The sequence below is a fragment of the Megascapheus bottae genome, chromosome 6 (genome assembly GCF_031878675.1).
Source record: "Megascapheus bottae isolate mThoBot1 chromosome 6, mThoBot2.hap1, whole genome shotgun sequence".
NCBI lineage: Eukaryota > Metazoa > Chordata > Mammalia > Rodentia > Geomyidae > Megascapheus > Megascapheus bottae.
In genome coordinates, this window is record NC_143514.1 from 8537883 (window position 1) to 8554603 (window position 16721).

Genomic DNA, 16721 nt, shown 5'->3' on the forward strand with positions numbered 1-16721 from the left:
AGGCAGGCAGGCAGGCAGGCAGGCAGGCAGGCAGGCAGGCAGGCAGGCAGGCAAGCTTACTCAAAGAAACAAGGAGAGCCATGGAGAAGCCTTGTCCATTTTCTGTTTGAGTAAACTTCCCCCATGTCCCCAAAGCTCTTATACACCTAACTCCCGTAATGTTTATGGTCTTTTCAACATCTAAGATGCAGCTTATAATCAAACAGCAAGAAAGCTCTTAAAATACAGTTATGCCCCCTAGTGAATTGAGGATCTAAGTAAGGAGAAAAACAACAGCAGTTAAGCAAACCAAAACAAAACAGACAATAGCAGAAACAACACATCCTGAAAAAGCCAAAACAGAAACAGAATTAGTATGCTACGAAGAACAAAATTGGGAGAACTGGTGAGAATTAAAATTAAGTTTATGTTCCAGAATCCTAAGACACAAAGAACTCTCATAACAGAGGTGGCTAGAAAGGGGTTGGGTGCAAGGCCAAATCCCATGACTTTGGTGGGGGGCGGAGGGAAGAAAGCCAATGGGAGAGGAGGAATGCAGGTATTTCAATGGGAGGACAGAGGTGCAAGTGAGGAGAGGAAGAAAGACAAAGTACCATGCAAATAGGAAAAGAGGGGACCACTAGGTGTGGGGCAGGACTGGAGGACATCAAAGGCTCTGAGGAGGTGTGTGGGAGAAGCGCTCCTTAGGTAAACTATAAGGGCTAGCTTTCCATCAGCAGCCAAGCAAACATTTTCCTGTAATGTATAGTGTCTAAGATGAACAAGGCCCTTGTCCTTTTGGCAGGAAGTGAACGGCAGTTATTGTGAATAGCTTGCAGGAATGACTTTCCCAGGAAAGGAAGTGCTACTTCTTCTGTCGCTTCTTATACCCACTTGATAAGGAGGAGGGGCCATGCTCAGAGATGCTGCTAGTTTCATATCACCAGCACTAATTACTGACAGAGCCATGAATAACTGCCAATTCTCCTGATTCACAATGTTTTCTCTCAAGATTTTATTCCTTTACCACAAGTGTAATGAATGTAAACCAGAGGAAGACATAAATTGGGAAATACAAGAAAAAGGTGAGACAGATTCTAAGGTATTTTCAATTTAACTTCTATGAAGGAATACTCTTCTAGGACCTGAAGACTGGGACTCTGCCTTATGTAAGCCTTAGCTGACTCTCATACAGAGAGGAGGGAAATGCACCCTTGCCTGCTTCCAGTCCTAAATTGCCCCTCGCCTTTCCCCATCCCAATTCTGTTCTTCTACTGGATGATCCATGAAGACCTCTTGCTCCCTGTGTGCCCTGACAAAGAAGACAGCTCCTTGGGAAACTGAAAGTTGGCTTGAGAATAAGAAATCAGCCACAGAACAGACTCCACTCCCACCAGCAAGACTTTTCTATACAACACTGTACTGTGTAAGCAAATCTTTTGAAAATAGCATCTGGAGCTTTAAAGATGTGGGCAAAACTGATTTGAGTATGAGGCACCTGTCTTTAGAGAAAAGTTGATTATTTAGCCCACAAAAGCAAACTGAACCTTATTTGCACAAACTGTCATCTGTAAACATTTAAAAAAAACTGCTTGGGTCAAAGATTTGTGTAAAGGACTTAACTGTGGATTCAGGAAGATCAAGAATGCAAAGCCGCATTTTGTTAATAAGTGGAATTTGCTGCCCTTTGCAATTCTACAGCTGATTCCACTGCAGGCTTTCATTCTTCACAGCAGAATACAGAAATTTTGACATTGTAAACATGAAACTTTCAAAACTCCTATTCACAATTCTGAAAGGAATGACCAGTCACAACCCATTCTTTCTGTAATTCATACATCTTATCACTGTTGCTATTTTTAAGAGTGTGTAATATCAGCTCAAGCTTCCTAACCTGTTTTCTAATCTGACCTTTTACAGCCTTCTGAACAATAATGTGAACATAGCATTTTCTATAAACCACAACAATGTTTGAAATGTGTGAAGTGTTTACATATTACTCTTAGTAAGCCTATGATAACTGCAGTTTATCCCTGAATGTACAATCTATTCGAGGACTATTTCTACAATCATTTGCTCACGTATCGTAGAGGAAATTAGTTTCTCTTTTCTTTTCTTTTTTATGTGGGTTGTGGGGTTTGAACTCAGCCTGGGTGCTGTCCCTGAGCTCTTCAGCTCAAGACTACTACCCTACTCTCAAGCCAAGCCCCACTTCTAGAGGTTAATTGAAGATAAGAGTCTCAGGTCTTTTTGTGCCCAGGTTGGCTTTGAACCTTGATCCTCCCATCTCAGCCTCCTGAGTAGCTAGGATTACAGGCGTGAGCCACCGTGCCCAGCCCTTTTCTTTTCTTTTTGAACTTAGGACCTTACTCTCACTAGGCAGGTGCTCCACCATTTGAGCTACACCTGTAGCCTAAGTCTACACATTTGACTATGTGGAAAGTGAGACACAGCATGGCCTACATATGCTACAAAATGCTGTCCTGGTATAAATGGAACATCTAACTGCATCCTAACTGGTAGCGCAATCAGCTTTCTCGAGCTGACTTACCTTACCAGCAGGAGTAAATGCTTACTAAAAAAAAAAATACATTTTACCTAATGACTCTGGGTAAACATGGCAGAACACAGGGAATTATAAAGAAAACCAGGCACTGGGTGCTCACACCTGTAATCCAAGCTGCTGAAGGGACTGAGATCTAGAGGACATTAGTTAGCCAGAGCAGAAAAGTCTGAAGAGACTCTATCTTTAATTAAGCAGCAAAAATTAGGCTGGAGAAGTGGTGCAGCACCAGCGATGTACAGAGAAAGTCAAAAGAGAACTTGATGAAGCCCTGAGTCAAACCCTAAAACCTATACACACACAAAATAAGTTTCAATTTTTACATTAAGGTCTTTAGTCTACTGTAATTGATTTTTAATTTAATTTTTATTTTTCACCAATCCAGGGGCTTGGATTCAGGGTCTGAACATTGTCCTTGGGCTTTCTCAAGGATAGCACTCTTACCACTTGAGCCACAGCACCACTTCCTGCTTTATCTATGTATGTGGTACTGAGGAATCAAACCTGGGTCTTTGTGCTGCAAGGCAAGCAGTCTACCAGTAGACCAAACTCCCAGACCCTGTAATTTGATTTTTTCTTTTTTTAACAAGGTAAAAGATTAAGATCTTGCTTCAGTTTTCCATTTGAAGAGACATGTCTTTTCTGCAATGTGTGTTTTAGCATATTCACTGAGAATCAGAGGTGAGTTTATTTCTGGGTCCTTTATTTTTTCCCTTGGTCTAAGTGTCTGTTTTAGGTACCCTGCTGGTTTTATTACTATTTGCCATTCCTTTTTTATTGTTCAGACAAAGAGAATACTTAACATTTCCCAAATGTGTTATCAACAAAAATCCCTAGTTGAATTCCAGGGATAAATTCAGAAGAAGCAAAAGTCAATCAAGAAGCAGTTATGCAATTCTGATTTCTTCTACCCCACCTTAGCCCTGAAAATAGGCTGGAAACAGGCATCAAACTTACAAGGCAATGTTGACCTCTCCCTTCCTGTTACCCTCTCACCTAACTTCCCACTCCATACCAGTGGACCTCTGACATGCTTGCACAAGTGCCAGAGTTGCCACAATGAGCAATAAAGGGTTTACTATCTGTATTCAAACTTACCACATTTCCCAGGCTACTTCCAAACAATTCCACTTACAAAGTCTCCAGATCTTTTTTTTTTTTTTGGGGGGGGGGCAGTTCTGGGGCTTGAATTAAGGCCCGGGCACTGTACTTGAGCTTTCTCAAAGTTGGGAGTCTATCCTTGAGCCACAGCATCATTTCCAGCTTTTTCTGTATATGTGGTACACAGGAATCAAACCCAGGGGTTCATGCATGCTAGACAAGCACTCTACCACTAGGCCACACTTCTGGCCCAAGTCTTTAGATCTTTTTTTTTGTCTGTTGTGTGACTTGAACTCTGGGCCAAGTCTCCAAATCTTTAACAGTCCTACCTCACTTGGGCTATAGCCACTCTCCCCAAACTCTTCCAGTTCCATAGTCAGTTATTTCCAATTTGTGTGTGTGTGTGTGTGTGTGTGTGTGTGTGTGTGTGTGTGTGTGTGTCTTTTCTTTTGTCAGATTAAAAAGAGGACTTGAAAAATACTAAAGCAAAAGCATCCATTCCTTGATTTTCAGATACTATACAAAGAGCTGCTTGGGGACAGGGGGGAGATTGGGAAAGCATAGTTAAAATGACAAAGCAATTGTCTAACATGTTCCTATGTTCAAACCCCAGTACCACCAAAGTTTTTTTTTTTACTTTTTTTTTTTTTTTTGCCAGTTGTGGGCTTGAACTCAGGGCCTGAACACTGTCCTTGGATTTTCTCAAGGTTAGAGCTCTACCACTTGAGCCTCAGCACCATTTCTGGCTTTTTTCTATATATGTGGTACCGAGGAATTGAACCTGGGTCTTCGTGCATGCTAGGCAAGCACTCTACCACTAGGCCAAACTCCTGGCCCTTTTTTACTTATTAAAATTAAGAATTTTAATTAAAATTAATTCTTAACTTCTTAATTAAAAAATATTAAAAATAAGCATTTAAGTATACAAAGCTAGAGTGGCTCTACTTTTAAGGTCACTGCAAAAATTTCCTTCGTCGTTATTCCACCCTCCATGTTCAAAAAGGCCCAGCACCTCCGGGCACCTTTGACCACAAGGCCAGGTCTCTCCAAGCCCAAGGTATCTGCGATCAGTTCCCCGACTTTGCAAGTAGCTCTGCTCCCTCTTTGCCACCCTTTCCTTAATGTTCTCCCGACTGCATTCCTTTTCCTTCCACTTTCCTTTGTGTTCTTCTGCAATGACACTGCTGTCCCTAAGAAAACAACTGTTTTCACCTTGAAAGAAGAGGTCACACCAGGCACACACCTAATATGTGCCTGGTGGTTTGGAACAGGAACAGCTGAACCAGTGACGCAAGCAAAGCCCAACAGGAAAACAAAAATGGTAGACAAAGCCATGCTGGCTTCTGCAGGAAGGAAAAACTAAAATGTAATGTTTGCCAAATGCGAAAAGGAATCAACTTAGGGGGAAAAAAAAATCATTTTCAGGCTTCTGAGAGTCCCTTAACAGAGAAGATGACAAAACCAGTTCAAGGAAACTTCTGATAATATATCGCCTAATTCTGGCACTTTGTTCGGAGCTTTCTCTCTCAATGTGAAACAGAAACCATAATATTTAAATTAAATACCTCATCTGCGAGTGCAAGTAGCCACAGGTTGTCACCCAGCCAGCTAGCAGTGGCACAGCTGGTAGTTTCACCATGCAGCTGGGAAAAGCAGTGTGACAGTCACAAGAAACAATCACTTCTCACTCTATCATTAGACTGGCTAAGGCCATGCAGAGTTGGGACTGGCTCTTCTGTCTCTGCACGGCAGTGGCTTTATGTTACAAAACATATGGATATTATCTTAATGCCTTACATTGGCCGGAGCAGCCCAGGAACGGTAGCTCCCAAGTATGACTTCATTCATCTTGGAAAGCACACAGCAGTTACCTACAGGGTAGTCTAATTGTTTCTTACTGGGCTACGCTTGAAAATCCTGTTCTCACTTAACTTCATTTCTAGATAGGCATCTTCAGATAGCAGATCATTCCTTTGTGTAGCTACATTTCCTTTGAACTACGTTATAAATGTTTTTTGATCACCCCAAAATATAATAACAGATGAAGGTTGTGATACAAAGAGAATCAAATCAACAGGGGGGAAAACAAGGTTTCTCTTAAGTGTTTTGGCATGTGGACAAAAAAAGTTAATCAACGCTTTGTAATATTTCCAACACATGTTAATTAGTAAGTCCATCAAAATTTTATATGCTATTCAAACAGGGATAATCTTGGTGCTACCTAGTTTGTGGCTCACCACAGAAGAGTCAATTTAAAAAGGTTACAGTATCCTATTTAGAACAATAACCTGCTATCTGCTGTTGTCAATCTGCTTGGTACTGTGAAATTGGACATTTCTTTACTCAAGCTGGGTATGAAATGGGTAAAACAAGGGCCTCCATTCCTACTAAGCATGAGTGCAGACGTCAGAAGTACATCTAAATTTGCTGTGGTGAATCAAAGCAGCCTCAGGCGAAGCAGCAGCCTTGCCGCTTGGAAAGGCCTGCTTCTTTCCAATGTTACATACTGCAGATCCAGAATTTATTATTATTTTTAATGCAATGAGAAACTAAATTAAGTTTCTCTTCTTCCTCTTTTTTTTTCTTTTAAATTCAGGACTCTTTCTTTGAATGTTTCGTTTAACAACAGCCAAGTTGGAATGAAGCCAGTGCTAAAACTCTTGAAGACTTTGGAAACAGTTCCTGGGTTTTCAGACTCTTAAGAAAAGCTTAGGAGAGTACCAGTTTAGGGAGTGGGTGTTTTTGTTTGTGTCATGACTCACATCATCCAGCATTCATTCATTTCTTTTTAAGTCATCCCACAAACATGTGGAAACACTTTTCTAGGAAAGGCTCATGGGAAACCCCAAAATACTTGGACTTTACCCTTAAGAAGTTCACAGATCTATCCTCCACCAACACAAGCAGTATCTTATTCTGGCAAACTAAACTTTCCCATCTTCTCCCTAAAACTAATTTTTCTTCAAGGAGGTATTTCCAAGAGAAGGGAATTATCTGGCTAACTTACACTCCTACTTAGGGCAGATGCCATTCAGGTGGCAAAGATGGAGGTTCAAAGTCTGTTAGGGCAGACAAATCCACAATTAACCAGAAAAAAGAGGAGTGGCTCAAGTGTTATAGCATCAGCCATGAGCAGAAAAGCTGAGCAAGTGCTAAATGCCTATGACTTTCTGCCTTCCACACACACTTGGTAAAGGTCTTAGCTGGAGGTGAGGCTCAGGTGGTAGAGGGCCTATCTAGCAAGCATAATGTCTAGTAGTATCTACTAGAAAGCCCTAGTACTGCCTGTGCCCCTGAAAACATCTTCATAAAACTCCAAAAGCCTCCTGGAAAAGGAAAGGACTGAGGATTCTCTGGCTGCCCACCACAGGAAACTAGCTAGGAACCATAGGTGAACAGGACATAGGGGGCTAAAGACACCACTGTGTTGGTTTATCATCATAGAACAAAGACGAGAAAGGGGGGAAATTTTGAGTAAACAGCTAGAAAAGAAGGCAACTTCTCAGCTCTTTCAGCAACATGCTCTTAAAAATGATCAATTTTACATACCTTAGAGAAATGTTTAGCATACTACCTGGTACACTGTTGAGTGACAACTGCTTAGTAGAATGATAACTCTTACCACTACTGAAAGTCCCAAAGAAGAATGAACCTCCTTTTCCTTGAGATGGTATTACGTACCAAATCTGGCTTTACCCGGAGAAGCAGAGGGAAGGAGAACCACGTGGCCTGAACGGTGGTGAGCACTGAGGACAGCCAGGACTGCTGGACCTCCCCGGCTTCTTGGAATTCGGTGGATGTGGTATTTGGTGTACTAGAAGGAGATAAGGGAAATCTCAACCAACTGGGTCATCAGTATCAAAGTTAAACATGGCTGACGTGTAGAAAAGACATTTGGAGGGTATGTTTTCTTTTATTTTTCCTGCTAATCACTTAGAATTGTAAAGCCTATTTCATGCTTTAGCATCAGGTGATGGCATCATGACAGAAAGTCGCTACATGCAATTTTTAAAAAGCATTAGGTTTGTCCCTAGGGAGAAATTTTCTATCCACTCTGGTATAGGCAAAGAGCTGAACACAATGATATATAAAAAACAGGTCTTGCTGGGTGCCTATAATCCCAGCTACTCAGGAGGCTGAGATCTGAGGATCAAGGTTCAAAGCCAGCCCGGGGCACAAAAGGACCTGAGACTCTGATCTCCAATTAATCACTAGAAAGAGGAAGTGGCGCTGTGGCTCAAGGGGTAGATCGGTAGCCTTGAGGTGAGGAGTTCAGAGACAGTGCCTAGGCCCAGAGTTCAAGCCCCATGACCCACAAAAAAAAAAAAAAAATGCTCAAGGACAGTTCCCAGACTCTGAGTTCAAGCCTGAGAATACACACATGCACACAAAGAAGTCTTGCAAACTGGTATAAAAGACCCTGTGTCAAGATGGGAAAAGACAGAAGGTAATGTCAACCACAAGAGTAACAAATGACCTGCAAACACACGAAAAGATGGCTCACAATGAAGCGCTAAAGAAAACAATTGTACCTACCTGACTGTCAGTGATGGTAAGCACTTATGATATTGAAGGGACACAGACAGATCATGTAGATCTTTATATTACCTGAGCAAATGCACTGGTGCAAGTTCTGGGGAGGGCCATTTGGGAGTACTTGTCAGAAGTTGTTTTACTTTGTTTGCTTTATATTTTATTTTCTGGTGCTGGGGATCTAACCCAGGGCCCTGTGCAACCAGCTCACCTATCAGCATGATCCAGCATTTTCTCATACCCTGCAGGTTTGTCCACATGCTGATTCACTGTATCACTGTTTACACATGTACAAACTGAAGCAGATCATCTCCAGTAGGAAATGGGAATGGTTCTTATCATAAAATATAAGGATATGCTATCCATCTATCTGAACTTCTACAGAATATGCCACATTGAGCGATTCCTACAAGTTGTCAGTACATTTTAATATGATCTAGTATCTTTTAACAAAACATTCATATAATCTATACATATATTTGTATATACATATACACATTAGCATTTTACATGGAAGAAAATATAGAACTGTACTTGTATACCTTATCAAGATTATGTTATAGGAAATTTCCATTTTCCAGGTCACATATATCTGTTTGAAGGATTTCTGATAAGGGACTGTGGATTCAGATTACAAAATGTTTGAATCCAGTAAGTTATCATGTCACTATGATTATTATGATTTTTTTAAAAAATACTCAGTATTAAGCCAGGCATGGTGGCTCATGCCTGTAAGCCTAGCTACTCTGGGGAGGCTGAGACACCTGAGGATTGAGATTCAAAGCCAGCTCAGGCACTGCAAAGCAAGAAATTCTTCCCCCCCCCCCCAGTCCTGGGCTTGAGCTCAGGGCCTGAGCACTGTCCTTGTACTTTCTCAAGGCTAGAGCACTACCACTTGAGCCTCAGCACCATTTCTGGCTTTTTTTCTATGCATGTGGTGCCGAGGAATCGAACCCGGGTCTTCATGCATGCTAGGCAAGCACTTTAACCACTAGGCCAAACTCCCGGCCCCCTAAAGCCAAGAAATTCTTATCTCCAATTAACCACTAGAAAATGGGAAGTGGGGCTGTGGCTCAAGGGTAGGACGGTAGCCTTGAGCTGAAGAGCTTAGGGATAGAACCCAAGCCCAGAATTCAAGCCCCATGACCCACAAAAAAAAAAAAAAAAAAAAAAAAAAACCAACCAACAAACAAACAAACAAAAGAAACTGTGCTCCTCAGTCTCCAGAGTAGATAGGACTTTAGGCATTAGCCCCTGGCTCCCGGCATAATTTATTGTCTTAATAGCAATTGTCGGTACCTCAAACTAACTTGTTTATGTGTGTGTCTGTTTTTCTGCCTCTCTGCCTAAAATGTAGCTTCATGGGAGAATTTGTCTTGCTCGCTACTAAAGAATATTAGCAGTGATGGTATTTTCTACATCATGAATATATAGCAAATGTTTACTGTATAGATAAGTGATTATTGTCATAGTTTCTAGAATTCCACACTATGACATCTCTGTTTGGGATGGTGTGACACAATGCTGGTTGTGAAAATGTCCTCATGATATCTTGAGACCAACTAACCCAATCTTCTTGTTTTACACATAAAGAATGTGGGTTTTGTAAGGTGACAGACAGTGCCACCTGGGCCAGGTCTCCCACATGTTCTGAAATATACTGACTCCCCCTTCTGGGATCTCCGTGCCTCACTGCTGAGGCATGTATCTTCCCTAATACCCTCAGAGCTCTACCAGCTTCTATGGCATCTGCTCTTGGCTCTTACTGGTCCAATATACAGCTGGTCACCAATCCTGACACACTTCCTTTTCTCATTTTTGTTTTTCAACTCATCTACTTTATATACTAATAACTTCAAACTTACTGTTAATTTTCCTGGCTCTGTGTCAAGGAACTGTGTCCCCTCCCTCCTCCTGTCTCTCTGTCCTGCACTGTAGTTCTGGCTTACCAGCCACTGCAAATACCATGAAGCATTCCCCTACCCCCATACCCTGCTCCAAGCCTTTTTGTGGAAAAACTACAATAAGAACACAGGAGCAGCCTGGCACCAGTGGCTCACACTTATAATCCTAGCTACTCATGAGGCTGAGATATGAGGATCACGATTCAAAGCCATCTCAGACAGGAAAGTCCAAGAGACTCTTTTCTCCAACTAACCATCAGAAAACCAAATGGTACTGTGGCTCAAAGCAGTAGAGCATTAGCCTTGAGCAAAAAAAGATCAGGGACAGAGTTCAAGCTCTATGACCAACCAGGGAAAGAGGGAAAGAGAGAGAGAGAGAGAGAGAGAGAGAGAGAGAGAGAGAGAGAGAGAGAGAGAGAGAGAGAGAGAGAGAGAGAGAGGAGAGAGAGAGAGAAAGAGAGAGAGGAGAGAGAGAGAGAGAGAGAGAGAGAGAGAGAGAGAGAGAGAGAGAGAGAGAGGAGACGAGAGAGAGAGAAAGAGAGAGATGAGAGAGAGAGAGAGAGAGAGAGAGAGAGAGAGAGAGAGAGAGAGAGAGAGAGGAGAGAGAGAGAGAGAAGAAGAAGGAGGAGGAGGAGGAGGGGAGGGGAGAGGAGGGGAGGGAAGAATACAGGACCCTAGAAATCTTCAGACTTTTCTGTTAGGCTCCAAGTCCTTTTAGGAAAATTCTGCTACTTTGGGTTTGCTCTTGTTTGGGTTATATGCTCCTAGAAAGGATGCATTTAGTCAAGGCCTTTTATTTCCTGTGAACTTCAATGTGTTTATACTGAATATGTATATAATTTGCAACATGGTCCTCTTTACACAATTAGCCAAATAAGACTCCTCTCTCTCTATCAGACAGAAAAAACATCCTAATAAAAGCTTCTATCTAGCTAGCTGAGCTTTGTAATTAAGGAGAGGCAGTGCCCAAGTTTTAGTCTGTGTGCCCATAGGGTTCCCAGAGGCTCCTGCATATATCTGACTGATGCATGACCAAATATTCAGTGGCAAGAAAAGTCAAATGCTGAAGAGTAAAAAAAGTAAATAAAGTGGAGAAATGTTTCTTTTTTCCAAACTTCTAGTTTGAAATTACATGAAACACTGAGTTAAATACTGATAGAATATGACAACTTAGACTTTTCAAAGTAAGTTCCAGAATTACATCACTGCTAAAAACCACAAACATATCTGGCTTCAGACTGGTGAAAATGAAATAGAAGTTTACAGTGAGTTAGATGGAAATAATTCCACCAAAGAATCCAGATGGCATCATAAACCACAACAGAGCAGATGAAGTGGTCTGTGAAGTCATTTTTTACTCTTACCACACACTGACACATACAATATACTTATTATTTAATGAATGTCACACTATTGCAGAAACTTGGAAATGAGACAAAGCTAAAATGGTAAGATTTCATTCACCCAAATATGGTGTCAGCTTTCTTTCAGAACACTTACAAATAATGCCATGTGTGTGTACAGAATGGATGTTCTAACTAGCTATTCTGAAACCTAGATGACCACAGTTGATCACACACGTGTGTGCACACACTGCTTTTGCACTCATGTCCTTAAAGTACTTGGTAGATTGTTTTTTTAGTTCAAGATAACTGGTGAGGCAATGTGGAAGCTTCACCACCTCTCAGTCCCACAAGCTATGAGACCCACACATTTGAGTGTGGGAGCTGTGTTCCACAGTCCTGCGGCTACTCGCTGTCTGACACCTTTGGTAGACCATCTCTGCAGACTCCAGTTCCACTGCGAAGCAAGCAGGCATGGGTGTCCCCAGATACCCACCCCCAGTCCCCATGAGCCCACTGCTGGCCCTCAAGAATGAGCTGTCGAAGGCCAACAGTGCTCCCCTTCCACACTGTGAGAAGCCTCTTCCTGCCTGCTGAAAGAGTAGTGTTTTGGGAAACAATGAAGAGATTCTGGCACAAAGAATTTTAAGGTCTCCCTATTGGTATTTGTTGTCTTCTTTGTCTTTGTTGATCCCATTTTTTAACCATACCCAGTCTTCCTGTGGGTAACTCACTCTTCTTATATTCTCTGCCAGAAGGTTTTAGTGATATTCGTCATATTTTCTCCAGCCCCAACCTTAGTCCCAAGAGAAGGCTTGGAATAACTTAAGCAACATGGATTTGTGTGTGTGTGTGTGTGTGTGTGTGTGTGTTAGCTGGGTGCTAGTGGTTCACATCAGTAATCCTAGCTACTCAGGAGGCTGAGATCTGAAGACTGTGGTTCAAAGCCAGCCCGAGCATTCAAGAGCACTAAAGAACGTGAGACTCTTATCTCCAATTAATCACTAGAAAATGGGGTAGGGGTAGTAGCCTTCAGTTGAAGAGCTCAGGGACAGCGCTCAGGCCCAGAGATCCAAGCCCTATGACTTACACACACACAGGGGAAAAAAAAAATTATCTGAAAGGTGGGATACAACCTCACTGGAGACATGAGGCAGATGTTTACCAGGACTTTGGGGAGAAGGATCCATCATCTCACCATCCCAACTTTGTTCTCAGACAGACTGGTACACAGTAGGCCAGGTTTTTGTTCTCTTACTGGTAGGGCTTTTAGGTAGGCCAAATGAAGCTCCAGCTCCAGAAGACAACAGAGAGATTCTGACCATCTATTGTGAGTGAAATCCCTGCAGGGTTGTACTGAATCTCATCAAAGACAAGACGAATTTTTCCTATTTCCCTCTATCGTTCCCTTGGTGGTAGCAATAATAATTTATAATTCTGCATTTCAGGGCTATACTCTCCATTACGAGTATACACTCATTCATTCTTTTTTTTCTACCAATGACAGAAACTGGTCCACCCCTGAGGAGAAGAAAATATTTCTAGGTAACTCCCTATGGTGTGCCAGGGAACTCAGGAAAATGGAAAACTGCAACTCAAGAGATAAACCCCCAAATGAGACGTAATTATTAAGGACACTGGCACCAAATAAACAACTGCCTCACAGGGTGCAGTGGCTTACTCCTGTAATCCTAGCTACTCAGGAGGCTGAAATCTGAGGATCAAGGTTCAAAGCCAGCCTGGGCACAAAAGGACCTGAGACTCTTATCTCCAATTCACCACTAGAAAACAGGAAGTAGAGCTTGGCTCAAGAGTAGGGTGGTAGCCTTGAGATGAAGAGCTCAGGGACAGCGCCCAGGCTGAGTTCAAGCCCCATGACCTACAAAAAAAAAAAAAAGAAAGAGAGAGAGAGGGGGGGGGAGGGAGGGAGGGAGGGAGGGAGGGAGGGAGGAAGGAAGAAAGGAAGGAAGGAAGGAAGGAAGGAAGGAAGGAAGGAAGGAAGGAAGGAAGGAAGGAAGGAAGGACTACTTCCTCCACTTAAGCCAATCAAGCTTCCTGGAAGAGATGGGTGAGCTGACTCATGAGGGACAGGACATTTACGAGGTAGAGGAGGGAAGAGTAGGTTTCTCCAGATAGAAGAGGTGGCAGGTTCAAAGATGAGGGGCAGAAAAGAGCAAGGTGGACCTGGGGAAGAGTAATTTGGCACCCAAGAGGCACCGTGGAGAACAGCAGAAACAGAGTTGCAAAGGTGAAGCCTGCAGAGCTATGTGAGGGCATCTGTACTGAATCTAAAGGAAATGAGATGACTCTGAGGCGCTGAGGGAGGGGAGATGTCTGTGGCCAGATCCACATGCAGGAAAGATGAGGATGGCAGCTCTAAGGAGAACAGATGTAGCATGACCAGAGGAGGAATATATTTGGGAGACCTCTGAAAAAAATCTCAGGAGATGATACTGAGAGTCCAAGGGACAGCTGTAAAACTAAGGGGCAGGCATGCAGAGGACAAAAACAGAAGAGGAATTTAAAGAAGCTGGACAGCGTAGGCAACTTTTGAGTGGAAGGTACTGTCACGCCCTAGTGAGAGAATGCACGAAGGGACTAGGCTGAGAATATATTATTTACTGTGGTCTGGCTCAGAATGTAATTTTCCAAGTCAGTAACACATTGTCCAAGTCTGAAATGTATCAGTTTGAACCTTGTACTTTTCAGGTTGAAGTGGGGTTTGAACCTCAAATGGGCAGATAAGTGTACAGAGGAAGACAATGGGGAAAATAATGTGTTCAGTCCAGCTTCTAAGCCCTAGGGAGGGACAGCCTGGACTAGCAGCCTCACCTATCTTTGAGAAGCCAGCCTCAGAGGCTGGTTGTGAGGTCACTAAGACTAGTTAAGGGTCCTTGATTTCATCCAGGCCTCCTTGTTTCACAGTGAGAGACTTAAGTCTAGATAGGCTGATCTGCCCAGGTGGTTAGAGCAGGCAATTGGCAGAGCCCAGTCTGGACCCAGAATTCCCTTTTTATCAGCTTTTTATCAGCTACCACAAAGGGAGCAGGGACCCAGAGGACAAGGTACCAGCCTTCTGCACTGTTTTCCTTCTACTTCCTTGTCATACTCAAGTATGTGCCTCAGTCACTCCTGACTAAAACAGGATGTAAATTGCTAGTCACAGCCTTGCCACTAATGTGACATGGCTTATGCTGTCCCCACGGGGCTCTGTTAGACTGGCTTTCTTCTAAATTTTAGGTAATCAAATATAGTTCAGGTTAATTAGAATGAGGAAAACTGTGTGTGTGTGTGTAATACCCTCTTAAAAGAGAACTATATTAAATCATGAGTTATAACATACAGTTTACAAACTAAAACACTTACAGTCACAGCAGTGTGGTTTACAAGGATTTCTTTTAGAATTGTTTGTGAACTGCAGATAACATACGCATTAAACTTTGAAATCTCGGAAGTTGTGCCCAGTCCTGGTTTAGTGTGTGCAGTAGCACCCCACCTTGTGGAAAGAGGAGGCAGTGACAGTGGGAACATGGCAGGGCATTTTAGAGGTGCTCCATGACAAATACTGTAACTACCAAACCATGACTGCTTCATATACAAATCAAAAATGCAAAGTCAAAACCCATCACCAACAACAAATCTCTACTTATTAAAGCAACTCTAGAATCCCTGTTTCCAAGGCACAAGTACAAAATACAAGCCTTAAAACATTGATGCTTTTGGTGGGTGTTCAAGTTACTTCTGCAGTAAATAATTCATGTCAGTAAGTAATTGCCCCTATTAGTGCTTCCTTGTTTTAAATGCCACTTCCCCATGGTGACCCATTTTCTTACACTTTCTAGTCATGTTATCTTCTACCATTAGCATTGAAATTGTAGTTGACTTATCTTGTGGCTATAGTTTAATACAGAGGGTCAATCTTTAAATTTAGGGGTCATGTTCTTGGTCTGGGAATTTTTCCTGGGACATGAGTCGGCTTTGTCTAGAATTTTCCTTTCATTCTCTTGACCTTTCTGGATAGTAGACTTTAATTTTCAGTTTGATGGTCCAACTTTTGTTTTCTCTATTGATTTTTTTAATTCTTATGCTTTATAGCAGAACTCTTTAATATCCTTCTAACTCTTCAGGGACTTAGTTTTTAATTCCTGCAAACAAAATTTTAATAGCTCACTCTGATACTGAGTTTGTTTTTTTTTTTTAAATCTCATTCTTAGGGGTATATTGTCCTTTCATTTCTCTGAAAAAACTGTGGGGTTTTTGTTTTAGCTTCTGCCTAACCCTCCTCTCTACAGTGCCCTCCCCTCTGATTTCTTTTCTCAAAGTTCCTTTTACTGATGCATAGTTTTAGTTTCATTATGTCACTGGTATTCCTCTTTGTTGGTTCAAACCAGCGATTTTCAAGAAGGAAAGGGAAAAGCTCTTTCCACTCCACTTGGCAAGGTCTGCAGACATTTTGGGTTGCTATGACTGGTAAGGTGGTGGGCTCTGCACTGGCATCTGACGAGTGCCAGCCAGAGCTGTTGCTAAGCATCCTACAATACACAGAACATTCCCCCCAAACCAAGCTTCCCATGAGCCAAATGTCAATGTCAAGGCTACTGAGACTGAGAGATCTAGTTCATACTAAGGAATGATGCATTCAGCATGCATTAGAAGCCTGTGTGTTGCATCAGGCTTATTGACCAAAGAGGAAAAAAAATTATAACTTATAGTTAGTTCTATTCTCTTAGGCAAATCAATTTCTTCAAAAGTAATCTTCACTATGGTATTTTTCATCTCTTTTGCTGTCCCTTGGTTATCTCCTATTGTTACAGTATCTTACCTTGTTACCTGATATATTGTATATATGTTATTTGTTTATTTGAAATAGGATAGGGAAGGGAGGAAAACAAGACGGGGGAGAGGTCGGGGGAGTGAAATGGGGACAGAAACATGAGAAAGGGTATCAATGTTTGTGAAGTAATGCACCTTCTATCTGGCAAATATAATGCAACCTTCTAGTAATTATAATAAAATATATTTTAAAAAATAATATTCAATTTCCTATATGGAGGATAAGCCAGGTGCAGTGGCTCACATCTATAATCCTAGCTTCTCAGGAGGCTGAGATCTGAGGATCAAGGTTCAAAGCCAGTTGGGCCACAAAAGAACCTGAGACCCTTATTTCCAATTAACCTCTAGAAAAAGTGGGAAGTGGGGCTTGGCTCAAGGGTAGGGCAGTAGCCTTGAGCTCAAGAGCTTGGGGACAATGCCCAGGCCCAGGGGTAGGGTGGTAGCCTTGAGCTGAAGAGCTCAAGG

The 16721-nt window shown here is 42.2% G+C and overlaps 1 protein-coding gene across 1 annotated transcript in view; it reads right to left on the bottom strand.

Annotated features, from left to right (window-relative positions):
• Alg14 (ALG14 UDP-N-acetylglucosaminyltransferase subunit) overlaps positions 1–16721 on the bottom strand; it is a 72764-nt gene that overhangs the window by 38199 nt on the left and 17844 nt on the right. The window contains 2 exon segments of the mRNA XM_090334244.1: positions 7325–7417; positions 7419–7457. Of these exon segments, the coding sequence (XP_090190370.1) occupies positions 7325–7417; positions 7419–7457 (132 nt within the window).